At 39.1% G+C, this 26,472-nt stretch overlaps 2 protein-coding genes across 2 annotated transcripts in view; both read right to left on the reverse strand.

The window, feature by feature from the left end:
- LOC120312813 (leucine-rich repeat-containing protein 37B-like) overlaps window positions 1–5,156 on the reverse strand; it is an 89,665-nt gene extending 84,509 nt beyond the window's left edge. Inside the window, exons 1-2 of the mRNA XM_039354017.1 lie at window positions 5,022–5,156; window positions 1,256–1,447 (exon numbers count right to left, since the gene is read on the reverse strand). The gene's annotated coding sequence lies outside the window, so the exon portion shown is untranslated. The remainder of the gene's footprint in view (window positions 1–1,255; window positions 1,448–5,021) is intronic.
- A 12,528-nt stretch (window positions 5,157–17,684) lies between these two features.
- LOC120312817 (protein FAM71C-like) lies at window positions 17,685–24,707 on the reverse strand. Its single transcript, XM_039354020.1, has 7 exons — window positions 24,445–24,707; window positions 22,541–22,704; window positions 20,265–20,464; window positions 19,617–19,845; window positions 19,059–19,360; window positions 18,093–18,142; window positions 17,685–17,819 (listed from the first exon to the last, which is right to left on the reverse strand). Exons 2-7 carry the CDS (start codon window positions 22,691–22,693, stop codon window positions 17,719–17,721), a joined length of 1,035 nt encoding a protein of 344 aa, XP_039209954.1. The 5' UTR covers window positions 22,694–22,704; window positions 24,445–24,707; the 3' UTR covers window positions 17,685–17,718.
- Between the last annotated feature and the right edge of the window lie 1,765 nt (window positions 24,708–26,472).

Consider the following 26,472-nt stretch of genomic DNA (forward strand, 5'->3'; position numbering starts at 1 on the left):
CAATATTCACTTAAAATATCTTTATATAGTTTAGATAGCTTGTCTGGTGTTAAATACCAGCAATACATCATCTTATAGAAATTTTCTTTTAAATTATAGTTTAATGTGAATTTTAAACCTTTCATTCACATATTCTCCCATTGTTCAAGTATCACATTATTCCCAAAGTTCCTTGCCCACTGAATCATATATTTTACATGTTCACTTTCCCAATTCAATAACATTTTATAAATCTTAGCAATAATATATTCATCACTATTCAAGTACTGCTGAACATTTTTGAATCATTGTCAGTCTTGCAAAAAAAGGCAGTTCTGACACAATAGCTAGTTCAAATTTAATTCAGATTCAATATATAAAAAACTTTATCTGACATAAGAAAATTAAATGAAATTAATAAAAATTGGTCTCTTTATATTTTATTTAAACTAGTCATTTTATGCGGCAAACACTGATTTAATAGCCTTTTACCACTATAGTAGATTTAAATCTGGAGCATAATGCATTTGAGCAGTATGTGGCTATGAAATTTCAAGGATAATGAGGATGGTGACTATATCCCATCAAGGTGGTGTATGTAATATTTCCTTACAATGGTTTTGTGAAGTGAGTTGGGCTGAAAGAGTGACTAGTTCAAAGTCACTGAGCCAGATATATGCCTAAGGAAAGACCAGAACTCACAATCTTCTGTTTTTTTAATTGTGGGACTTCTCAGAGGAAATATGGCATGAATATAATGGAGCACATTTCCATCTATCTACAATCAAGCTTTCTTCAATCAGGTTAGCAATAACCTCATTGCCCCAGTGATTCCAATGTTCTACAAGCTCTCTAGCTTTCCAAGCTAGATGAGACCTCAGGTAATTGTCCCCCAAAATAGCTGGAAGATACCTGGCTAAGGGAGACTACTCTAGAAAACTACATCTAGTAGACTATTTAGCCCTTTTTTAACTTGCTGCAGATTCTCACCATTCTTAGGAGCTATCCCTCCAACCCACAGGCTCAATCCACATTTAACATTGCATGACAATATATACTAAAGACAGCTGTGCTTTTTATTAGAATGGAAATGTCATTTAAGTCCTAGTAGCCCTCCATTAAGAATCATCCTCAAATGTGATTTTTGGTGGAGAACAAAACCCCATCCAAGTAGAGAACAACCTATTTATTACTGCACTGTAAGTGATAGTATTACTTTTATTTTGCTTTGGGTACATCACTCCAGCCTCCACTACCCTCTCCATTCCCATGTTACCTTGATTGGGGTTCACCTGAAGTTCAGCCACTCCAATCCCTCTGGTATAAATCCCATAATGAGGGATGTTTAATTCTTGCACACAAAGATACTTTGAATGATGGTGCCTGGGTAATGTTCCTCTTTCTTCTTTCTCATTATCTTCAAAGCCAGGTATATTCTGCAGCTGTTCCATTATGCAGGGAATATATACTGTAGAAGGGAAAACAAGAGCGTATGCCTTTATCCATCCTACAATGGTTCTTCTCCCTTCCCCTTCCCGTAATTCCATTGTAGAACATTTGCATTCTGTAGATTAGTGTTCTAAACCAGGAGTGTAGTTTTTGTTTTGCTTGCACCCTGGCAGCTCCTTATACTCATGGAACAAGAAGCACCTGGTCTCTCACATAGAGATACAGTCTAGGACAAGTCAGAAACAGCTACAACAAATGGAAGACTGTTCCCCTGACCTCTGGAATTCAAGGCAGGCAGGTGTTTAAAAAAAATCTAAACACCTTGGCTTCTGAGTAGTTCTTATCCCTTTCCTCAGGAGAGAAAAGGACTATAGGGCCCACACCAGATACAAACAATGAACGAAGTTGAAGGAAAAAACGGATGTTTACAAGGAAGGATAAGCCTTTTGGGCTTAGAGTGGTTCTTGTTACACCATTGCTTTGTGAACTGCATTACTGCTAGTTTGCTTCTGACTGCAGTTCAAGATGGCAATAATCACCTTTAAAGCCTTTCATGGCATGGGTCCAGGATACTTGAGGAATTGTCTATTGCAGGGGTAGGCAACCTTGGCTCTTTTATGACTCGTGGACTTCAACTCCCAGAATTCCTGGAATTCTGGGAGTTGAAGTCCACGAGTCATAAAAGAGCCAAGGTTGCCTACCTCTGGTCTATTGCAACAGGATTGGTCTGCCCCACCCGTGGTAGCAGAGGAGGCATGCTGTGGGCCCCTTTATCCAGGGTATTCTGGCTGTTGGGGTCCAGAAGAGCCTTCTCTGCCATCACCGTTGCTCTTTGGAACATCTTGCCCCTTAGACAAGGTCGGTTCCCACCCTCCTGAGGTTCTGTAAAAGCCCAAAAGCTGGCTCTGCCAGTTAACTTGGGGCTCCAATAGGGGAGTGTCATACTGGTGATTCTTAATAACCAATCTCCCTGCTCATCTTGCTCTCTCTCTATCTTTTAGTTAGTTGATAATTTGTACTTTTATAGCATTGTATTTATATTATAGGCATGTTTTATCCTTTTTAACATTGCAAGCAGCCAAAAGTTCCCTGTGATAAAATGGACAGCAAGCAAATCTAAATGAATAAATATCTAAATGGATAAATAAATAAGCAGGCCATAATAACAAAATAAATAAACATCCAGAGATGAAGAAGTACAACTACCAATATAGATTTGCCTGAATTAATATTTTTCTCCAAACACTTCTTAGAACATTGTAGTTCTGTAAGTAGAAAATGAACATTTAAATTATGTATCAAAAAGTAAAATGAGGATCCAGATTGTTGGAGGCAATATGCTCACATTGTAAATTGCTCAGAGAGTGCTATCAAACACCACAAAGTGGCATATGCTATTGCTATATTTAGTCATTCTTTATCATTCTTATGAAAATAGAAAAATAAGAAACAAAATGAAAGCCTAAGTGATTCTTACAGTGATGATGCAACTGGACCAACCATTGAAACCAAGGTAGTAATTAGCTAATTCTTGGCTTTTGTTCAAAGGTAATGTTTGCTTTGTAAGAGCTCTCTGTCTGGTACAAATGCAAACCTGAAAAAGAAGAATCCCATATCTCATTAGAGAGATGTACAGAACTCCCCATTTTCTCCCAAAAGAAATAAAGTCATCAAAAACTGGATTTCAGTCTTACTAAGAACTTAACAGGAAAGATACTAATCCATACATGTATTTTCCTGTCTTTTACAAATAGGTAAAATAGATAGACATATTTTTATGCTATTTTTTGCTTTTCGTAAATATTTATTAATATTTTTCAATAAAACATGCAGGAATTGGAAGGAAAATTGTTAACAATATAAAAACTGATAAAACAAAACTCCATTCCATGACAAAACCTAACCTGAATTGGTTGTCTTCAGATATGTTGAATTTCAACCTATATAATTTTTAGCCAATGCACCTTGATACTATAACATTTTATATTCTAAGACAGCTGATCATTTCAATCCCAAGGCTGTATGTGTCCCCAAAATCTGCAATTGGACTGCTTGTATACAGACTATGGTCACTACTCAGCATCCTGTGATACTTCAGAAATTTTAAAAACAGAAGTATTGAAGGCCACCAAGAAAGCAAGGAGGATCAGCATGGATATATTATATACCACCTGCATCCAGGGTCTATCAGAAGTCATTAAGAAGTGCAACCAACGCCTTCTTCATGTTGGCATTCAATCTGAAACTTGACTGAAGGAGACCGAGATAATTTGCTAAAATGTGGGCTCTTTGGAGCCACAACACAACAGCTTCTCAACAACTGTATCTAAAATGGGAAAGTTAGAGATAGGCTGAAAATTACCCAGTAGAATCAGTTTTTGAGGAAGGAGTAGGACACTGCCTCCTTAACATGTGAAGCATTAATACACTTTACAATGCCTTGGTGAGGCCACACTTGGAATATTGCATCCAGTTTTGGTCACCACTATCTAAAAAAGATGTTGAGATGATCAGGAGACTGCAGGCTAAAACATATAAGGAACGGTTGCTGGAATTGGGTATGTCTAGTTCAATGAAGAGAAGGACTAGGGGTGACATGATAGCAGTGTTCCAATAAGAAGAAGGAGTCAAACTATTCTCCAAAGCACTTGAAGGCAGGACAAGAAGCAATGGATGGAAACTAACCAAAGAGAGAAGCAACCTACAACTAAGAAGAAATTTCCTGACTGTTAGAACTATTAATCAATGGAACAACCTGCCTCCAGAAGTTTTGAATGCTCCAACAGTGGAAGTTTTTAAGAAGAGACTGGATAACCATTCGTCTAAAATGATATAGAGTTTCCTGCCTGAGCAGGGGGTTGGACTAGAAGACCTCCCTTCCAACATCATCATCATCATTATTAAATGCAACCAGAACCACTCCTTCCTCAAGGAAGCATTTACTTCTGCTTGGACTTAGTCACATACCATCTTCTGGGAGGCCTTAATCAACTGTGAGAAGGATGGATGTAAGATACAGGTGGCATGCTTTAAGCTTCAAAGATCCTGTCACTTCTTCAGGGCCAACAGGATCAAAGTCTTCCAGATAATTATGTAAGGCTAGCGATGCAACATTATCAACAATACTGAAATGAGCCCTGACTATTAATGGGACTGCTTTGTATGTGGAATACCAGGGGGAATACTCTTTTGCACATTGGATCAGAGAACAGGGTATCTTTAGTAAGCTTGACATTCATTTACTTCAAATAAAGTTCACTGCATCACTTGGCAGGGTCAAGCAACTTGTCTACCAAGGAAAAAGTCAACACCCTGTTTTAGATTATCTGCTAAAAAGTATTCAGGATCTTGATAAAAATCAGGCTTCAAATCACTGAAAGCTATGCAATGGCAGGAATTCATTACTTTAAAAGACCTTCAGCTATAGCATCTGGTTCACATATTGTATTAGTGCAGTTTCTTAGGTGTTGTATGAACATACCCACAGAGCTCTGTAAAGTTCAGTTATGTTTTATTGTGTAAAACACCATTAAGCAAATCATGGTCTAGTATGAGCTGTGAACTCCATGATCTTAGATTATGCAATGACATACCTTCAGAGCAGTTCTCTGAAACAGTGACCTCCCACTGCAAGTCTGTTGTGCCCTGCTGGCATCTCGGGCAGAGCAGAACTTAACAAAAGCATGATAGCCAGGCCCAACTATTGGAGCATTTCTGTGGAGTCTTACAGAATGGAGCAGTCCAAAGGCAGAGAAGGTAAGGTATCGAGCATGCTGGAGAGGAAAAAAAGGCAAACACATAAAGGAATCTACTAGAAAAGACAGTATCTGTGAAAAGCTAAAGGGTCTCAGATTGTAGGTTGTGAGCAACTAAGAGTCACAATTTTCCTGAAAGTTGATTAGCCTTGGACAGAAGGCAAACTAAAAACTACTCATTCTTGCATTATTGGGCAAACCTTGAATAGTGATTCACTTTCATGCTGGCTGATGACATACATTATGCATACCTGTAGTCTTTTTAGTACAGGTAGTTCTCAACTCACAACCACAATTGAGTCCAATACTTTTGTTGCTAAGTGAGACAGTTGTTAAATGAGTTATGCCTCATTTTACAACCTTTCTTACTACAGTTGTTAAGCAATTCACTGTAATTATTAAGTTAGTAACATGGTTGTTAAGTAAATCTGGCTTCCCCATTGACTTTGCTTGCACAACTGTCATAAATAGAAGCCAGCTGCCAAGGACTGCATTTTGATCACATCACCATAGGGATGCTGCAACATCGTAAGTGTAAAAAATGGTCACAAGTTACTTTTTTTAGTGCTGTTGTAACTTCAAATGGTCACTAAACAGGCTTTTGTAAGTCAAAGACTACCTGAGTCTTTGGAATTCTATAGATCAGTAAAGTTCAGTGTTTTTATTTGTAAACCCATCTACCTTTATTAAAAGTAAGATTTTGTTAGGTGGGCAGAAAAACAGTAAAAGAGTATGATACCAATAGCATTGATAAAATAAGCCTAAATCCAAAAAACGGGATGGAAGTTGCTTATCTATGAACACAAGATAATGTTCTTAATGGTGGTTTCCTAGTTTAGGGATTCTTCCCCACTATTGTATAGTGCCTATATAATTTTTTCTCTTTCACTTTTTGATATATAAACATTTCAACAACTCAATTATGCTAGTGGCACCTCTTAATTACTTTCAGTCTTCTTTTTTTGAAGTGGGGTAATTAGACATTGTTTGCTTGTTGGTTGACACTGTTTTAATTTTTAGATGTGTTTTAAAATTGTTGTAAGCTGCCATGGGAAAATACCTTTTTTGAACTATATCATTTATAAAACAGATACAACTGTCAGCATCCCTGCTTAGCTATATACAGTACCACCAAATGCTCATGGAACTAGGGTGTGTTTTGTGTACTATATGTGCAAGTCCCTGCCATAAAACAGACGCTGAGCATTGTTTCCAAGCCCTGTCTACTTCCTTAATACATTTTCCCAAGAGCTTTGATTATTACAAACTTTGTTAAATAAGAGAACAAAAAATAGCCATTTAGTCTGAGGCAACAAAAATCAAGCCTTGTAAATGAATGAAAGTCCATGTTTTCAGACAACAGCTAACTTCTGTTGAATTTCACTTTATGAATTTATTTTTCATCTTTAAATAGAATATGATATGGAAACTTTTGCCACAATATGTGGGTCAGCCATATGCTAAGATGCTGTCTTGTTTCAGAAAGAACAGCTATCCGATTGAACAGCCTATACTGCTTTTTAGAAAGCAAGTGATGGATGCTCCAGAATTGTTACTTGGTCGATGCACCATTTGAAAACTGGCTTCGGCAAATTTTAGGCACCTAAATATTTTATAAGAGTATCATAAGTTCAATGAATTGAAGCCTGAAAAAAAGACGAACTCCTTGCACAAAGCGTACTGTAGTTTTACTACGACCGCATTCAAACTCTCCTTCACTCTCGCTATCCGCAATGGGGCAACGCAGCAAAATGCCGCTATACCCAGTGATCCCCATGTTGATAAGGCAGGATTGCTCTAACGGCCCCCAACGCTTAAGGCGGGAAGAAGGCGTTTATCAAACACAGTTCCCACAGGCTCAAAGAACTTCCTTGTCAATAAATATTCTAACGTGAAGCAGCGGACGGAGCGGTAGTAATAGCTGCTTTTGCTGGCTGACACAAATTCATTGAAAAAGAGCCCGGAAGCTCTGAAAAGATGTCCACACACGGAAGTGGGGGTGGATGGTTGGAGGAAAACCCAACCCTGCTTCTTAGTTACTTGCCTCCGATGCATCCGAAATCCAGCCCCAAGACAAGAAGAGTCCGGTCATCCCCGGAGGGGACGCGGAACTCCACAATCTCAGCCATGCCAGGCACCAGCGTCAGGGGAAAGGGGTGAATTCAGAGGACGGAAGACCCGCCTGCTCTTCCTGCTAGTAGGTTGGCGACCCCCAACCTCTGGGCGGCTCGAGGAGGCGAATGGATGTCAGCACTTCAGTATCAGTTACTACTGCAGCGCGTCTGGATTCCACTCGGAGATTGGTGGGAGAAAAGGAACCCACGTGATGCAAGAAGAGAAGCCCTATTAAAAGCAGCGAGCCTTTAGTGTCAGAGGGCGTGGACTCGGTTTTAACGTTTTCTTGAATAATTTGGAAGCGGAGCGAAGGAAAGCAAAGTAAGGATGAGGGAGGAAAAGGATTCCCACGTGAAGGATGATATTTCCTAAAGCCCTCGTTCCCCCCCCCCCCAGAATTGAAATCGGGAACGCATGTGCAAACTCTACGAAATCCCTGGGCTTGCTTTATTTGCGTAAGAAAGGCAATCCGTTTTTCTTCTTGAATTCTGTTCTTCACTTATTTGGCTTCATTTCTCTTTCTGTCAGGTAATCCTCGACTTAGGATCACAATTGAGCCCAAAATGTCTGTTGCGGAGGGAGACAGTTATTGAGTTTTGCCTCGTTTTTTGACCTTCCTTGCCACAGTCAAGTGAATCACTGCTGTTATTAAATTAATAGCATACCTGTTAAGTGAATCTAGTCTCCCTCTTGATTTTGCTTGTCCGAACTTTGCAAAAGATGATTACATGATCCCGGCAGACTGCAACAGTCATAAATATGAATCAGTTGCCAAACATGTGGATTTTGGTTACGTGATTGGGGCTGCTTCAGTGGTCATAAATGTGAAAAACGTTCATAAGTCACTTTTTTCGGTCCCCTTGTAACTTCGAACACTCACTAAACAAATGGTAGTAAGGCAAGGACTATCTGTGTACTATGCATTAGCTCTAAAATGTTTTCAAAATGCTCAGCTACGGATTGCCATGCCATCTGTTGGTTGAATCAATCATTTCGGTTATAAATCGGAGATCTTTTACTCAGACCAGTATTAATTTGTTCACTAATATAGTTTAGGGCAACTCATTAACTTAATTAAAAGACCAGAGGACTTTTATGTGTCTTCTGAGCTTACACAGTATGCTGAACTATGGTTAGCTGTTTATGGAAAAAGCTACCATTGTCTGGGTTCCTTAGTTCTGTGGATTACAAATGACAGGACTGAGTTCACCCAACATGCAGTCTAAAGCTACCTAGTTGTGATTTATTCAAGAAATGAAATTTACATTTGACAGAATAGGTAGTGTGGCTAAAGTGACTTTTCTTGTATAAATATAGTTTTGCCTCATTGATGCCACTACATCTTAGGGAATCTTTATTTTAAATGTTTTAATTTAATTCAAATGTTTTAATTTAATTTTGCGTTAAATGTTTCAATTTTGTTTTGTTTTTTGCAAATAGAGCCAGTTTGGTCTAGTACAGGGGTAGGCAACCCAAAACACTTAAAGAGCCACTTGGACCCGTTTCCCACCAAAAACAAAACACTGGGAGCCGCAAAACCCTTTTGATATCTAAAATGAAGATAACACTGCATATATCCTTTTTTACCTTTATTATAGGTGTGTGTGTGTGTGTGTATATATATATGTATATGTATATTTATATATGTATGTGTATATACACACACACACACACACACACACACACACACACACACATACACACACAGGTAAAAAAAGGATATATGCAGTGTTATCTTCATTTCAGATGTCAAAAGGGTCTCTCTCTCTCTCTGTGTGTCTCTCTCTCCCTCCCTCTCTATCTGCCCTTGGTCTGCCACTCCTCTTCCCCCGCTCTCTTTCTTTCTCTCTCTCTCTCTCTCTCTTTCTCCCCCCCCTCCTATCTGCTGCTCACCTGGCAAGCTTCAAGCTGTTGTCCAACAAGCAACCTCATCTCTTTTATGACTCATGGACTTCAACTCCCAGAATTCCTGAGTCAGCCTAGCTGGGCTAGCTAGCTCTCTCCTGCGCTGCCTGCTTCCTGCTTCCTGCAGAGAGGCAGCAAAGGGAGGAGCTCCGCCCAGTAAGCTTTTCAGCTCCTCAGAGAATACTGTGAGTGCACTCTCTTTTACACATACACACATACACACACACACACAAAAACACAAACACACACAAACACAGAGAGAGAGAGAAAGAGAGAGAAGCAGGGAGGCTGGGAGCCACAGGGGAAGGCTCAAAGAGCCACATGCGGCTCCGGAGCCGCAGGTTGCCGACCTGTGGTCTAGTAGTTAAGACAACTGGCTAAAAACCAGGAGACAGTGAGTTCAAGTTCTCCCTTAGCCCTGAAAGCTAACTTGGGTGACTTTGGGCCAGTCACTTTGTCTCAGCCCAATTCACCCTCAAGTTGTAGGAAAAATAGGAAGAAAGAGATATGCTGGATATTTCCTTGAGTCATTTGTAAAAATAATAAAGGTGGGATAAATATGAAGATTCATCTGAGCTTACAATTACAGATATAAATTGGACCTGATCATTTTTTATCACATAAAATGTGTTCTGGGGAATATTTTTCAGTATGAGGGGTCACATGAAATAAAATTTGACGAGGGAACTATTTAGACCTTGTCCATAAGATATTCAAATGGCACCTATGTTATTGGTGTTTTGAAGTGCCTGGAAGACATGAGTCTTTGCCCAGGTCTTTGTTGAAAATAAGTGTTACTCTCTTTTTCTCATCCAGATTTTTTTTTCTTGCCATCTTTTTATCCTTTGTTTTGTATTTTTTTTAATGCTATGCATTTTTAAGTGTTTTTGTAAATTGCCTAGAGTTTCTGGGAGTCAGGTGGCATAATAATTTAATAAATTATTAACACCATTCTGGCCAGAAGGAAGAAGGGAAGGTACTCGGCAGAAGAGGATCAAGGTAATCAAAATCTCCAAGGAAAGAAGTGTCACAATATGTATTCATTATGAAAGTCAGAAATTAAAGCAGTTTATTGATGAAAGCTTCATCAGACTTAGTATCTTTTTTACAAGTAATGCTTATGCCTGATTCATTATTAATAAAGATGTGCAGCAGATGAATCCCTTCTATCTGCCATATCTCCCTTATCCTAGAAATTACTTTTTTGGGGGGGGGGAGGGACTGTTAGATCTAATACTCTCTATCTGACCTAATTGCAAGCAAATATCTTGTGTATGATCACAAGCCTATTACTTGTCCTCTTACATTATTTCTGAATTTAGAAGTTTCACTTGGCCACAATGGTCTTTAAGTGAACAAAAATATTTACAGAATAAGCCATAAAGTAGTAGTAGTAAGCAGACTTTGATGTGAAAAAAATAAAGGTGGAAAAAAATGTTAGATTCCACTGAGTCACACTAAAATAATTTTATTGCCTTAAGTTGAAATTGACATAAGTGGAAGGAAAATTGCCTCCATTACGAACTAAGATTGAGCCAACACTTTTCCACTGTTAAAATACATTTACAAGGCTGAAAAAAGCCAGCTATATAGCCAAGATGGAGTCTGATAGACTTTGGGAAATAATGTGGTAGGTTTGCTCTTAACTCGGGCATGTAGGCAGTTGGACAATAATTGTACATTCACTTTTCCACATTCTAGAAAACTGGGCCGGAAAAGTGGAATGGAGAGGTTAGTTTTTTCTGTTTTTAAGGGACACAACTGATTTCTCTAAAATGAAGACTAAAATGAAGATTAAAATGGCATTTTAATCACCCGTAGGTGATTAAAATTCCACTTTGCAGTTTTTCCTGAAGCAGGACAAGAAATTGTAGTTTTTCAGCAAAGTGACTTCATTATGGAGATTGAACTGAAACTTTTCATAGGTGGGTCCTGGAAGTAAATCATTTAAGTGGAAAAAAATACCATAACAGCATTAAGCATCTCATTTTTTTAAAAAAACATCACACACACACACACACACACACACATCCACACACACACCTCTGTACACCTTATCCTCAATTCAAACTTAGTAAGTTGAGTATTTAAGCTAAGAAATTAAGTTAATTTATAATAATTATAATTCATAATATATTTTATATAATTACATAATGAAATATATTTTATATAATTATAGTTATAATTTCTAATAAGTACTTAAGTATTAGGACATTGTGTTTTGATGCTTGATTGTATTTTCTGTTTTCTGTCTCTACTTGGGAGGTATTTGTTACTCATGTTTTGTATAATCAGAAATACATACATACAAATACACAAGTGAATATATTTATGAACATAAAAGGGATAGTGAGCCTATATCCGCATCATTGTGACCCTCTGAATTCCATTCTACCAGAGTCCATGGGTGGGTTTACAATTGTAGGTGGTGGCAGAATTCCCACTCCCCAACTTTGGGAAAGCGTCTGAATATAATTTGGGTTCCATATTATTTAGCAACTTTTGAGTTCTGGAGTAGAAGGCCAAAGGCTGTCCTGGTGGGACATTAATGGGAAAGTTAAATGTGTCTGGAAGGCACTGAGTTGAATAAAACCACAATAACTATGAATGGCTAATCTCATTGATATTCTGCAGATCACTGAATATGGGTGCTTGTGAATTCATTTTGGAATTTATTTTTCTTTTAATCTTATGGAATACCTTAAATCCATATACTTGCCAGCTACAAACTCAAAATCAGATAATTTTCTTTATCCTTTTTCAATAGCCCCATTCATCTTACAATTTTATACAGGTAATCTTTAATTTATGACTGTAATTGAGCCTAGAATTATGATTCTAAGTCATGGTGGTTATTACATGCATCATCGTGTGATCAACCTGATTTTACCTTTTTTTATAGTAGTTAAACAGTCACAAAAAGCAAGTCTATTGCCACATTGGGTGGGGTATTTTTTTCTGGAAACTGGAAGTAAGTGCCAATTTCCAGCAAGAAATGTCATAAACTGCAATGACCTGGCAACAGTGCTGCAAGGCTGTAAATGAAGGCTATTTGTCAATAGCCTAAAATATAATCGGGACTATAGTGCAGACATGTCAGACTCACGACGTCATGTGAGGTTGCGCGACATAACGGAACTTTTCCCCCATTGCTGGTAATGGGGTGGGCGTGGTTTCCTTGTGACGCGTCTGGCCCACGGGCTGGCAGTTTGACACCCCTGCCATTGTGGGAGCAGCCATTGGAACTTTGAATCTGATCCATTGTAACTTCAAGTAGTCATTAAACGACTGGCCATAAGTCAAGGAGTAGCTATATTTTTTTACATTTCTACATTTTATTTAGTTTTAACAAATCACAGTTCTGGAAGATACTAACTTTGAAGGTTAGGATTCTTCTGATTTCATGAATAATGAGGTCTGTCTTCTCTAGTTTCAGAATATTAGCCAGGTGGGACAGCACAATCTGTGATTAGTATTTAAAAACTGTTCTTTGGAAGGGATTGCTTACCCTCATAAGAACTTGGATACCTTGTTTCAAGTCTTGGAATTTTTTGCACACTCTGTCTGAGGTCCCAAACACAATACTGTAAATATATAGGACTTATCCAGAACTGAATGAGAATCAGTGAAAACCTCAGCAGTTCCATGATACACTAAAAAAAAAAAAAAAGCCATTTAAGGCTTCTGTTTTTTACCCTGACTTCCTGGAGCCCAGAGAAAAAGAGCAAGAAAAATAACATTCGGTATTGCTCTTAAGATAAATGGCTATAGAAGTTCAAAGGCAAGAAAAATTGCAGTTAGGGCAGACCACCTCTTTCTGATCAGTTCCTTAAACTTGCTTTAAACCTGTTGTTGTTGTTGTTAATTGCGAAGTCGTGTCCGACCCATCACGACCCCATGGACAACGTTCCTCCAGGTCTTCCTGTCCTCTACCATCTTCTGGAGTCCATTTAAATTCACACCTACTGCTTCGTGACTCCATCCAGCCATCTCATTCTCTGTCATCCCCTTCTTCTATTGCCCTCAATCTTTCCCAGCATTAGGCCCTTCTCCAGTGAGTCCTTCCTTCTCATTAGGTGGTCAAAGTACTTAAGTTTCAACTTCAGGATCTGGCCTTCTAAAGAGCCGTCGGGGTTGATCTCTTCTAGGACTGACCGGTTTGAACGCCTTGCAGTCCAAGGGACTCGCAGGAGTCTTCTCCAGCACCATAGTTCAAAGGCCTCAATTCTTTGGCGCTCAGCCTTTCTTATGGTCCAACTTTCACAGCCATACATTGCAACTGGGAAAACCATGGCCTGGACTATACGCACTTTGTTGGCAGGGTGATGTCTCTGCTTTTTAGAATGCTGTCTAGATTTGCCATAGCTTTCCTCCCCATGAGCAAGCGTCTTTTAATTTCTTGGCTGCAGTCCCCATCTGAGGTGATCTTGGAGCCCAGAAAAATAAAATCTGTCACTACCTCCATTTCTTCCCCATCTATTTGCCAGGAATTGAGAGGGCCGGATGCCATGATTTTGGTTTTCTTAATGTTGAGTTTCAAGCCAACTTTTGCACTCTCCTTCTTCACCAGCATCAAGAGGCTCTTTATTCCTCTTCACTTTCTGCCATTAGAGTGGTATCATCTGCATATCTTAGGTTGCTGATATTTCTCCCGGCAATCTTAATTCCAACTTTTGATTCATCTAGTCCTGCCTTTCTCATGATGTGCTCTGCATATAAGTTAAATAGGCAGGGCGACAGTATACAGCCTTGCCGGACTCCTTTTCCAATTTTGAACCAATCAGTGGGTCCGTGTTCGGTTCTCACTGTTGCTTCTTGACCCGCATATAGGTTTCTCAAGAGACAAATGAGATGGTCTGGTACTCCCATCTCTTTAAGAACTTGCCACAATTTGTTGTGATCCACACAATCAACGGCTTTTGCATAGTCAATGAAGCAGAAGTAGATGTTTTTCTGGAACTCCCTAGCTTTCTCTATGATCCAGCGTATATTGGCAATTTGATCTCTAGTTCCTCTGCCTCTTCGAAATCCTGCCTGTACTTCTGGTGGTTCTCGATCCACATACTGCTGGAGTCTAGCTTGTAGGATTTTAAGCATAACTTTACTAGCATGTGAAATGAGTGCAATGGTGCGATAGTTTGAATATTCTTTGGCATTGCCTTTCTTTGGAATTGGAATGTAAACTGACCTTTTCCAATCCTGTGGCCACTGTTGAGTTTTCCAAATTTGCTGGCAAATTGGGTGTAGCACTTTTACTGCATCGTCTTTTAAGATTTTGAATAGCTCAGCTGGAATACTATCACCTCCACTAGCTTTGTTGTTGCTCAGATTTTCTAAGGCCCATTTCACTTCACATTCTAGGATGTCTGGTTCGAGGTCAGTGACCATCTCATTGTGGTTATCTGGGATGTTAAGCTCATTCTTGTATAGTTCTTCTGTGTAGTTTTGCCATCTCTTCTTAATCTCTTCTGCCTCTGTTATGTCTCTGCCATTTTGGTCCTTTATCATGCCCATCTTTGCATGAAACGTTCCCTTTATATCTCCAATTTTCTTGAAGAGATCTCTGGTCCTCCCTATTCTGTTGTTTTTTTCTATTTCTTTGCACTGTTCATTTAAGAAGGCATTCTTATCTCTTCTAGCTACTCTCTGGAATTCTGCATTCAATTGGGTGTATCTTTCTCTTTCTCCTTTGCCTTTCGCTTCCCTTCTTTCCTCAGCTATTTGCAAAGCTTCCTCAGACAGCCATTTTGCTTTCTTGCATTTCCTTTTCTTTGGGATGGTTTTAGTTGCTACCTCTTTTACAATGTTGCGAACTTCCATCCATAGTTCTTCAGGCACTCTGTCTATCAGATCCAGTTCCTTAAATCTATTTGTCACCTCTACTGTATATTCATCAGGAATATGATTTAGTTCATACCTGAGTGGCCTAGTGCTTTTCCCTACTTTTTTCAATTTAAGCCTAAATTTTGCAAAGAGAAGCTCATGATCTGAGCCACAGTCAGCTCCTGGTCTTGTTTTTACTGACTGTATAGAGCTTCTCCATCTTTGGCTGCAGAGTACATAGTCAATCTTATTTCTGTGTTGACCGTCTGGTGATGTCCATGTGTAGAGCCGTCTCTTGGGTTGTTGGAAAAGAGTGTTTGTTATGACCATCGTATTCTCTTGACAAAATTCTATTATCCTGTGCCCTGCTTCATTTTGTACTCCAAGGCCAAACTTGCCTGTTATTCCGGTTATCTTTTGGCTTCCTACCTTAGCATTCCAATCCCCCATGATGATAAGGACATCATTTTTTGGTGTTAATTCTATAAGGTGCTGTAGGGCTTCACAGAACCGGTCAATTTCATCCTCTTCAGCACGAGTGGTAGGGGCATAGATTTGGACTATTGTGATATTGAAAGGTTTGCCTTGGATTCGAATTGAGATCATTCTGTCATTTGGGGGATTGTATCCCAGTATTGCTTTTCCTATTCTTTTATTGACTATGAAGGCTACTCCATTTCTTCTGAGGGATTCTTGCCCAAAGTAGTATACCTGATGGTCATCTGAGTTAAATTTACCCATTCCTGTCCATTTTAGTTCGCTGATTCCTAAGATGTCGATGTTCAGTCTTGTCATCTCTTTTTTGACTACGTCTAGCTTGCCTTGATTCATGGATCTTACATTCCAGGTTCCTATGGAGAAAAAATCTTTACAGCATCGGACTTTCCTTTCACCACCAGATCTATCCACAGCTGAGCGTCCTTTCGGCTTTGGCCCAGTCGCTTCATTCTTTCTGGCGCTACTAGTACTAGCCCGCTGCTCTTCCCCAGTAGCATATTGGACACCTTCCGACCTAGGGGCTCATCTTCCAGCGTCATATCTTTTTGCCTTTTAGTACTGCCCATGGGGTTTTCATGGCAAAGATAGTGGAGTGGGTTGCCATTTCCTTCTCCAGTGGATCACATTTTGTCAGAACTCTCTGCTATAACCTGTCCGTCTTGGGTGGCCCTGCACGGCATAGCTTATAGCTTCATTGAGTTACGCAAGCCCCTTTGCCACGACAAGGCAGTAATCCATAAAGGGATTTAAACCTAGTTTCTTGCTTTAAACCTAGTTTCTTGCTAAAGAACAGGGATATTTTCATTATTGTAGAGTACATGTATTGACAGTAATAGATAAAAATGCTTTCTTGATGGCTTTTAGCTACCTATAGCTAGAATATGTCTCTCTTGTGTCAATGGAAACGTGAGCATTTAAAGCTAATATATAATAGAATCTGATTTCTTTTTGGCTTAACATGGAAGCTTCTCTATACAGAGAGTAATTGTTATAAGCCACAGTGGCATTTAATTAAGGGGGGGGGAACCCAGCATTATTGCCTAGCTTAATCTGAAATTGGTTAAATGAAAGAAGCAATAAGGAGGAAATTTGCAGAAGTACCATTTGGAGAGTAGCATGCTCTGTTGTGGATTGGCATTACATGACTGAGTTCATTATACAAAACCATAATATTTGTTTGGTTTTAACAGGGTGCTGTATGAATCCAGACTTGTGATTTGTAAAACATGACTTCGATTTAATGCAGTACAGAAAAGTATGTTTGCAGAAAATTTGTTGTCTCCAGTACTGATCCTGATTCTGACCCATTGTCTAATGGTGTTATTCTGATTATCAATATAGCTCATGACAGCAAAAGGATGGTAGTTTAGTCTTCTGGCTATGGTGCCTTCCTTCTTCACATCACTAGCTGATTGGAAAAACTCTTACTAATTGTGCAGCAGATTCATACTATTGCCTCACAAGATCCTCTTCTTTGGGACATGTGTGTGACATCACAAGTAACATGGAAAAGATACAGGTCTGTGATTGAGATAAAAAGGAAACACAAATGCCATTACAGCTGAGAGCAAACACTATACTTGGGGTGCAAAAAAAAGTGGTGCAAATGTTGTTTAAGATATAGTTTCAGAACTCTTCTCCCACACAACTTTTAAAGATTATATTATGATTTGCATGTGAGTTATGGGGGAAGAATACTGTGTGCATTTGTGTTTGTGTGTATCTACTCCCAATTTATATGTGTTTAGACCAGTGGTTCTCAACCTGTGGGTCGGGACCCCATTTGGGGTCGAACGACCATTTCATGGGGGTCACCAAACAAGGCTGTCTGCCATTTTTTCCCCCTTTTCTTTGGCCACGCCCCTGGCACCCGGTGATGTATAAGTGGTTGGGGGTCATCACAACATGGGGAACTGTATTATGGGGTCGCGGCATTAGAAAGGTTGAAAACCACTGGTTTAGACAAATGGAAAGAAAATGCAGAAATTAAGAGGATGCAGAAAGGAGGATGATTAACTAACAAAAAGTGAAACACAAAATAAAACACGAAGGTTTTTCAGGAATCAGATTATTTTTCATAAACTTCTTAGTGACTAATGTTTAAAATCACTCTTTAAAAGCTCATTTGAAAACCAGTTTTTTTTATTACAATGAGATGGAGAAGAGGCTCTTCCATTGAAGGTCTGCCTTTTGATCAGCGTTTCTTTCCTTTGCCTCGGGATTTGCTTCTCCGCCAGTTCCCCCAGGAACAGAAACTGATAAGGGAGAGGATCTTGCTGGATTTCCGGGCTGAGTCTGCAGAGTAACAAGGGGAGCAAAATAAAATGCTTCTTGAACTTCCCATGTGGTGTTGAGGGCAAGGGCAGTTGGCTGGCGGTTGGATTATTTTAAAAAATTAACTTTCCCAGGTTCACATGGTAGGGGAATAACATGGAAATCAGACACCCCCGGGAATGCCAACTGTTAGGGGGATGAATGATGCAAGCCTGATGCTGGCTATCCGCTGGAGTACACCTCAAGAATAAGCAGCCATAGGGGCAGTGACATTTGGATGACAGCCTGTCTTACCTTTTCGGGGTGATTTCTTTCTGTTTGCTCTGACACTCTTACTGGTTTTCCTGAAAGAAAGTCCCCAACAAACTATTTAAGTCTCCTCAAACTCTTCATGGGAAATCCCTCAACCTTTTCTCCTTTAATCACATTGAAAAGCTTGTTTTGGGCTGAAGACCCAAGCCCCCTTTGCTGCAGACTTTCCCAATCTTTGCCCTCCAGTTGTGTCCTGGATTATAATATTCAGATCCCCAAATAGCTACTCAACACAGTGTGCTTTGTATAGAAAGCAGAAACACAAAAAAGTTGTGTTAGAAGGTCCCACCCAATCATCCTCAAGTCTGTCTTGCATCATCTGTGCCAGAATTTACAACTTTTATCAGGCTGATGGAAACAGAACAAAATCTACTTTTTATATCTGATCAGAGGCTGTACTTGGTTCAAACTGCAAATAAATCGGATTTATGACTCCAATATAGTGTATTCCCTTTTTTTATAGTAAGCTTTCCCAAAAGGTGTCCTTCAGTAAGTTAGGTTGCACCCCAAATTATTTTCTAGAAATGATGGAAGCTGTGGATGATCACTTCTATAGAGGATATCATATCAACTGAGGACTTCATAGCTCAACAGAAATGTGGAGTGTAATCTTTCCAGTTCTGGTTATCAGGAACATCAAGAGGGGGAAATTACAAACCTAGATGCTGCTGAATGTCAACATGAAATATCTCCCAGTCTTGGCTATGCTGGCTGAATTGCTGGGAGCTATCACTGAGCAGCATCTGAAAGGTTTCACCAGTAATCAGGACACCTCCCTTGCTTTAGTAGCTGTCCCCATGCACCTATTACTTCAGCTATGGATTGTTTGGTGGGTTAGAATTAAAACCCTACTAAAAAGCAGTAAGTTCTCTTGACCTCCCCACCTGAAATTCAAGTCTTTTTTTGATTATGGTAGTAAAGAAATATGGTCCTAAATAAACTGGGTACCTGTTTGAAGAAGTAGTGCTTGCAGCCCTCTCCTTCCTACTGCCTCGGCTCTTGCGACTAGGAGGTCTTTCAAAAGGCTGTGGTGGTGACCTCCTTCCCTCTACTAGTGGGAAGTCAAATACCTTTTCTTCACTAGCAATGGGAGACCAGCTGGGCCCTTGGGAGCTTGGCAGGCTCTCCATGGACATAATCAGGCTTTGTCTGCTTGCAAGCTCTGCATGGATAAGGCTGGGTGTTCCAGATGCTAAGTATACACTCTGTACACTCTCTTTTTCTTCTACATTTAAGGATCCTGCTGGACTCTAAAACAGATAAGAAACAGAAAAATCTGAACAAATCTTGTGCATTGTTTTTGGAATGCTTTCCAACCATACAATAACCTCAAGTTGGCTTGGGAAAGACTTTTCCTAAAACAGCTTTCTGTGTTCCTTCCCTTCCCTCTGTCAACTCTTGGACTACAAATGTCTTGGAATGATCCCCTTTGCATACATTATTCCCTGCCATGCTATTCCATTAATGATTATAAAAACAAATGAAAGCAGTAGAAAGACAGTACACCTTTGACCTGGAGGTTTCATGTTTGGTCTTGCGGTGAGATTTTATGCTCAAGTCTAAAGGTGATCGCAGCATATTGACCACCTTGACCCACAGACTAAAGATATCTTCTTGGGTGCCAGGTTGGGGACAGAGCTGCAGGTAAAAGGTACGGCCACTTGCCAGCTTGAATCGTAGCTGCTGCTTTTCTGGATTGTGGATTGAGATCCTAACCAGACACAGAGGAAAAAGCCTGCAAGATGGGGAGGAAGACAAGGGACATGAAATATAGACAACTTTTTCATATTTATAGCTATTAAAAAATAATATGACTATTTGAAAATGCTGTTTTGTTCAGTACATATCATTAAATTAAAGCAATTCAACAATCTTTAATAGTATATTCTGCAATCCCAGTGTGAGTTAATGCAATGAAATAATTAAACCATCCCTTAGTAAATGAGATAGAAAAATGTTCAAAATGTACAATTGGCATTAAGTTTATTAAGACATTTTCAGTGATAATCACACTGTCTTGGTCTATTTGATTCTTACCTCTACAGAAAAGAGGTAATCTCAGTCAATAAAAAGAGGTGCCAATCTATAGTAGAAGATCTGAGAAAGATGAGACTACATCTCAGCCTCTGTCTTAGAGAGAAAAACTAAACCCACCTGGTAAGCTCATATCTCTTGGCTGGGTGGCGGGGATGAAAGAAGGATTTAAGTTTTGGAGGAGGCTCTTCAGGGGGAAACAGGGGACGAGCCAGAAGTAATACATTGGGGACCAGCAGACTGGGGCTTGTGCAGGCTACTGCAACAGTCACCATCTGAATTTGATTGTGCACGTCAATCATTTCTCCTCGCTTGCTAATCTGCAGAGAATAAGATGGGATTAATGCAGAGACAGCTCTTTTGCGAAGGCAAGTAAGCAGGTGACACTTTCCTCCAGAATTTCAGGGAAATAACCCACAATAGGGTTTCACATTGCTGAAGTTTTTAATTTTGTAAATATTTCTTGGTTCTAGGTGAATCAAATAAGAACAATGGATCTTCCTATTCAGAGATTTAAGCTCTATGCATCCATCCAGGCTTCCTTTAGAGATGGGGTGCAAGGACGTAAGTCTCTAGTGATCCCCTTCCACAGGGAACTCAACTCCAATCACTTTCAGCCTCCAGTAGCTATGCTGATGTGGAGGATGGGAGTTCTAGTTCCAATATATTTGAAGAGCAAGCATTTAGGCAGCCTCTGTGACAGTAGTAGAGTTTACCTTCTTCTAGTCCATCACCCTGTTTCACTCTGTTTTCTATTAAACAAACCAAACCAAATTTTAAATATTTGGTTACCTAGTTACCTATCACCTTATCTAACTTGATCTTATCTCTTCAAATTAACCTTAGAACGAGCAGGAAGGACTTTGTCTCTTTGTGATTAAGATTACAGTTTTTTAAACAGACCCTCTTAGTTATCCTTTATTAGCCACTTGCTCTCTGGCTTATTATCAGATAGTAACACTTATTATAGCCAAATATGACATCTTCACTTGCTAATTTATTAAAATCAAGGCTGCTGTTAGAGGTGGAAAAGCTGCCTTCACCATTTATTTGTTTTTACTGCCATTTGGCAGACTACATTATTTTCTCATGCTCCCATGAGGGCAGAAATTCTACAAATGCAGCTTTTTTCTGGAATGTGAGGCAGTGAGGGGAAAGAGGCATATGTGTGATCTGTTCAACTTCCACCTCTGCAGAAGCTGTGGCATAAGGGTTGGGGCGCCATTTAAGAAAGGACAGGTGTCTTCCTAAATGCTACCAACATAACTGGTTGGAGAAAACATTCCGGGATCAAGAAGAATCAGCACATTTTCAGCTGTGAATGTTGCTCTTGGCTGATAAACAGCATTACATCCATTTAAGACTCCATGAAGGCTTAAAATTTCTCATTCTCATTTTTGAGGGGAAAATGGTGATCCTACAATCACCCTCTATTTTCCTGCTGCTCTTCCTTGCTTTTGAACTGCAGCCTGGCAAGCAGGAAACAAATTAACTCCAGCTGTTATCTCCATATTCTGGTGCCAAAAACGACAACCTTTCATCTGCTAAATTTCTATATGCCATGATCGAACTGATAAAATACAGATCAGCTATTGTACTGGATGTCTTGAATTATTTCCTACACATTTTGGATAGTTCCTTTATCAAGAAGAATTCTATAATGTAAAATGCCAACCTAAAATCTTCTTTTCAAGAAGAAACATTTAGTCAGTGTTTTACATGATAAAGTTGTCTTTAAAGGAAGAATCTAGAACCAAAAGGAGTAAAAGTACAAAATAATCTGTTTTTAGGAGGGTTTTCTCCCTTTGCTTGTTTAGATTCCCCCAATTTTTTCCTTCCAATAAAACACAAATATATGTGCACAGTCAACTCTGATAAATCCCAGGAATACCATCAATTTAATCTCTGTATTTCTTACATGGCAAAATTGTCATTCCTTTTTTCCCTTACATTTTTACAAATATTTATATGTAATAAAAAGACCAGTAACAAAAGAAGTTGGTTTCCCTTTGGGGCTTGTTTTTATGATTCAGTTCCGCTGAGTATCCCAGAGAAAACACTCTCAATTTATACATTTTTTTAAATAATATGATAGGATATGTAGTTCAGATTTTTCCACTGCAGAAATCAATGGAAAGGCACCTGAACAAATGAAGGGGAAGGGAGGGGAAGGGGGAGGGTAAATGGATGGCTTGGAAGTTCCCATCTGGGGAATGATCCTCATCCACTCAGAAGGTGCTTCTGGTTCCATTGTTGGAGTATATAGAATTTGCTATAAGTTGCTTTGTTCTGCTATCAGAAAGTTAATTTTAAAAAACATGTTGTCTATAGCACTGTTGGAGGCAAGTGATAAAACTAACAAATCTCTGACAATCAAAAATCATCTTTAGACATACTTGCACAAAGTCACTTTCCAACATGGGAGCACACTTGAGTAAGTCATATTCTCCATGGCAAAGTTGATCTTGCAAAGGTCCCATTTCTCTGCCGAAAAGTCCTTTGCTGTAGTCACCGCCTGCTGAGACACTGGGCATCCGGGACCGTAGCATCTTTCCTCATCCTAAACCAGCATTGAGCATAGAAAAATGTGAGAGCACATCTTTCTGTGAGTCAATGGCCCCCTGCAGAGCCGGGTGATTAGATGGCTGTATAACTGCAAGTTCAAATTCCACAGCTAACCAGAAAATCTACCTGAATGTATGGAAATAGCTGTCCAGAAAGCTGCAGCTTGACTGTTGCAGGAAACTATTAAAAGCTGCATAAAACTCCCTTGTTAAAATAGCTCATATTGTGTGCCTGTTTTTAAGCAAAATTCAAAATCTTGACTAAGACTTATACAGTGCTCTGTTATTACAGGTGACACGTTTTGAAAGGCAGTGTTTTTTCTTTTGAGCCTACGCCAATATAAAATTTTCCAAAAACAAACTCTTATGTTGATCTTACTACTCTCAAGATGTTTGGAAAGAATGGACAAAACAGCCTTAATAAGAGTTGCTCTCCAGGTTTTGGAGCTCATTGCCAAAAGAAATAAGGTTAGCTTTTTTCTGGAATAGACAAAAATATTTTTATCCTGGCCAAACTCTTCAATTGTGTTTTAAAACATGTTTAATGAGGCTTTAAATCTGGGTAGTAAGATGGGTGTTATATAAATAATAAAGTAAAATGCATTTTATCGCTGTCAATGTGATAAAACATAGACATGTATTTTGCATAATATGACATTTCTTGGTAGTGCTGGGCACCAATTCAATAAACAAATGATACATGAAGATGGAACATAATGATCATGATGTAATACTTTGACCTTGAGGAGGTCTCAGAGTATAATATCCATCATTCCCAAAGAGAATACTGGTTTGAGTTGATAGAAGTTGTAGATATCAGCATTTCTGTAGAATACTAGGAAGGCGAAAGCTGGCACACAGGCTTATTTGGTAGTACTTTAAACAGGTAACTGAAATAATTAATTTATCCAATTAAATAACTATTGGTTTATTTTAGGCCTAGTATTTCACATCCCAAATCTGTGCTTTCCTAAAATGTGTAGCTGATCATCAGGAGAGCAAAACATAGGATTCAACAGATTTTGGTTGTCCCAAAACTCTAATATTCTTAATTTAGAACTACAGCAGCATATTCAATATTTTATAAATTCAGCACAGCATGTTAATTAAAAGCAGCTGATAATAAATGGGATTCAATGCCCTATTGATAGTCAAATTTTATTTCTTGGCAGGATTTTCCAGAGATAAGGGATATCAATTGCAAAGTTTCCCTGTTTAAACATAAAAGTAACTGCAATAATCAGGCATTTCCCAATTAGATGGCTGATAGGGATGATATCCTATGTATGAATGAGTCCCCTGTGCATAATTACTATTTATTGACAGGAAAGGCAGCCATAGAAGTGAATGATCCAATATTATTTTTAACGAGCTTGCATCACTGCAGATTCAAATTTATTAAACTGAATTAGTTCTCATAATCAGATATTATTCATATATGATGCTTAATAATTAAATGGTGTTCATGCATGTGTATGAAGGACTATTAGATAAAGAAGGGCTTCCTCAGAATAACTTTTGGGTGCCCAGATCAAAAGAGCAGAACAGAAAATTTAAAAAAATCTTTTGATAGATTAGGAGCATAGGAGAAAAGTTTAACTTTTGCTCATCTTTTTCCTTTAAGACTTCCTTGCCATTACTGAATCTTATAGACAAAGCTCTTAAATGGTCATTTTTTGTAGTCATTTAAGATGACTTCAGCTAGCCTAACTCTCATCCCAAAATCTAGGACTCACTGATTGTCTTTATGGAGCTTGTAATGTATGTTCTTCCCTGCTTACTGCCCAGAGCTGCTTGATTTATGCCTATTCTTCTTTGGCTGGGGGAAATTTTGTGATGTCATTATTATCTCTATGACCTTTTTAGCCCAAGTGTGTGTGTGGGAGGGTAAATAGGAAAGAGTTGGTGGGAGCAAGTCTCCATTCACCTATCAGTTAAGTTCAAGATATAATAAAGATATAATATATAATGATACAATGAAGATATAATATACTGAAGTTCCTTCATCCCTCTTCAAGAAACTTCCTTGTTTTCCCTTGAGAAGATGCTTGCTCTGTAATTCTGGTAACAACCTGCCCCAGACCCCGCCTACTTTCACCATCCATTGCATCATGCACCCTAGTAAAAAAGTTACCATGGTGACACACAGGTAAACATCCTATTGCCCTTCCCTTAAAGCTTTCCAGCCATCTCTCCTTCTCTTACATGGCAAGGCCATTTCCTACATAAAGGATGTGTATGTGCACATCTGTGATTTTTGTTTTCTATCTCTTATCTTACATTCTCCCCATTCCTCCTTGTCAAATCCTGGCTTTAGGCATTTCTCCTGATAGGGGCAACTTCTGGGCACATGGATGGGAGACCTGAAGTAAGACATCTTGCTTGCTGCTTCCTTTCTCTCCATCCAGCAGCAGAACTTCCCTCTTTGATTCATCTCCTCCTGAATGACCCTGGGTTGGAGAAAAGAGGACCCAAGCCCATTGGATAATGGCTGCAGGGAGGAGCAAGGCCTTGCAGAAAATAAGAGAATGAAAGTTCATTGACCTGGGAAGAGGAAGTTATGACACTTTAGTGCTGGGGTTCATTTAAAATGAGTTCTGGTGATCAAGCCTGCCCAGAAAATTGGCATGATATACAACCCTGCCTAAGAAACCACCTGCTGGACAGCCCATAAAAAGTCATTGTGGGATAATGAAACATAGGCATCTGCCTTTAATCAACATTAATGTTGGATGCAGTTGCTCACATACTTCTTCAGAGGCTTTTAGTTGCTCTGAATTTCTTCTCTCCCTTTATCTTCCTCATCGAATCAGCGGCCTTTCTCTGTTCTGGAGATCTTTCTCTTTGTTTGGTTAATGTTAAGGTTTTGATGAGGATTTGGGTGATAAGCAAAGCATATGGGTCTCCATTCTCCTAACAACTCATTGTAAGAAAAGAACAAGGAAATGAATGAAGGGGCTTATTTAAGTCAGTTTTTCTCAGTCATTCACTAGAAAATATTGGACTACAGCTCTTATAATCCTGGATTACAAGGAGACTTATGAATTTATCCACAACATTGTGATTGATTGTATATGATAAGCTTAAACTTTCAACCCAGGTCAACAAAATCCAACTGCTGTATTCAGACCACCATATTATGATTTAATTAATAAACAATAGTGAGACTCCCACGGTTTGCTGAACTATATGCTACTCAATCTCACTGTAGCCTTAGCTATAGTAGTTTGCAAACCCAGCAGCCATCCTCCGCTTTTGAAATGTGCAATTTGGCCTGTCTGGGAAAGCAAGATTTTAACCCACTAATTTTTTGCAGACTTTGCTGCCAACCTTTCTGCTTTTCTGTAAACTAACTGAAGTGAAATTTGTGATGCTTACTTTCAATGCTATGTCTTCAGCTGATCCTATCCTCAGAAAGATAAAAATGGATAGCTAACAAACTCAAAACTAATGCTGTTGACACCTTTTCCTAGAGCAAAAATGGGCAATCTTTAGATGGCCAGGGGCCACATTTAATATTTGGGGAAGGGTGGCAAGGAGCCATTCTGCTGTGGAAAATGATGTCAGTGGTGGTGTCATATCTATGCCTGGAACATCTTCTCTAAATTTGTGTATTTCATTACACAAAGCCTATTTCAGAACCTATGCAAAAAAAGAAAAAGACAGTCCAAACAACTGGAACCTATTGATTATTTATTTATTTGTATCCTTCCTTTATTGTTTTTACACATAACTCAAGGCAGCGAACATATTCAATGCACTAT

This window comes from Crotalus tigris, unplaced genomic scaffold (assembly GCF_016545835.1).
Source record: "Crotalus tigris isolate CLP2741 ecotype Arizona unplaced genomic scaffold, ASM1654583v1 scf7180000018544.1747854, whole genome shotgun sequence".
NCBI classification, from domain to species: Eukaryota; Metazoa; Chordata; class Lepidosauria; order Squamata; family Viperidae; genus Crotalus; species Crotalus tigris.

What these genes read in the sequence shown, in the direction of transcription:
- LOC120312817 (XM_039354020.1), bottom strand. Translation starts at nt 22,693, where the DNA reads ATGCTACGGTCCCGGATGCCCAGTGTCTCAGCAGGCGGTGACTACAGC. An exon ending in AAGAGATATGAGCTTACCAG is followed by an intron (nt 19,846 to 20,264) that starts GTGGGTTTAGTT and finishes CCCATCTTGCAG; the next exon opens with GCTTTTTCCTCTGTGTCTGG. An exon ending in AAAGAAATCACCCCGAAAAG is followed by an intron (nt 17,820 to 18,092) that starts GTAAGACAGGCT and finishes GTTACTCTGCAG; the next exon opens with ACTCAGCCCGGAAATCCAGC.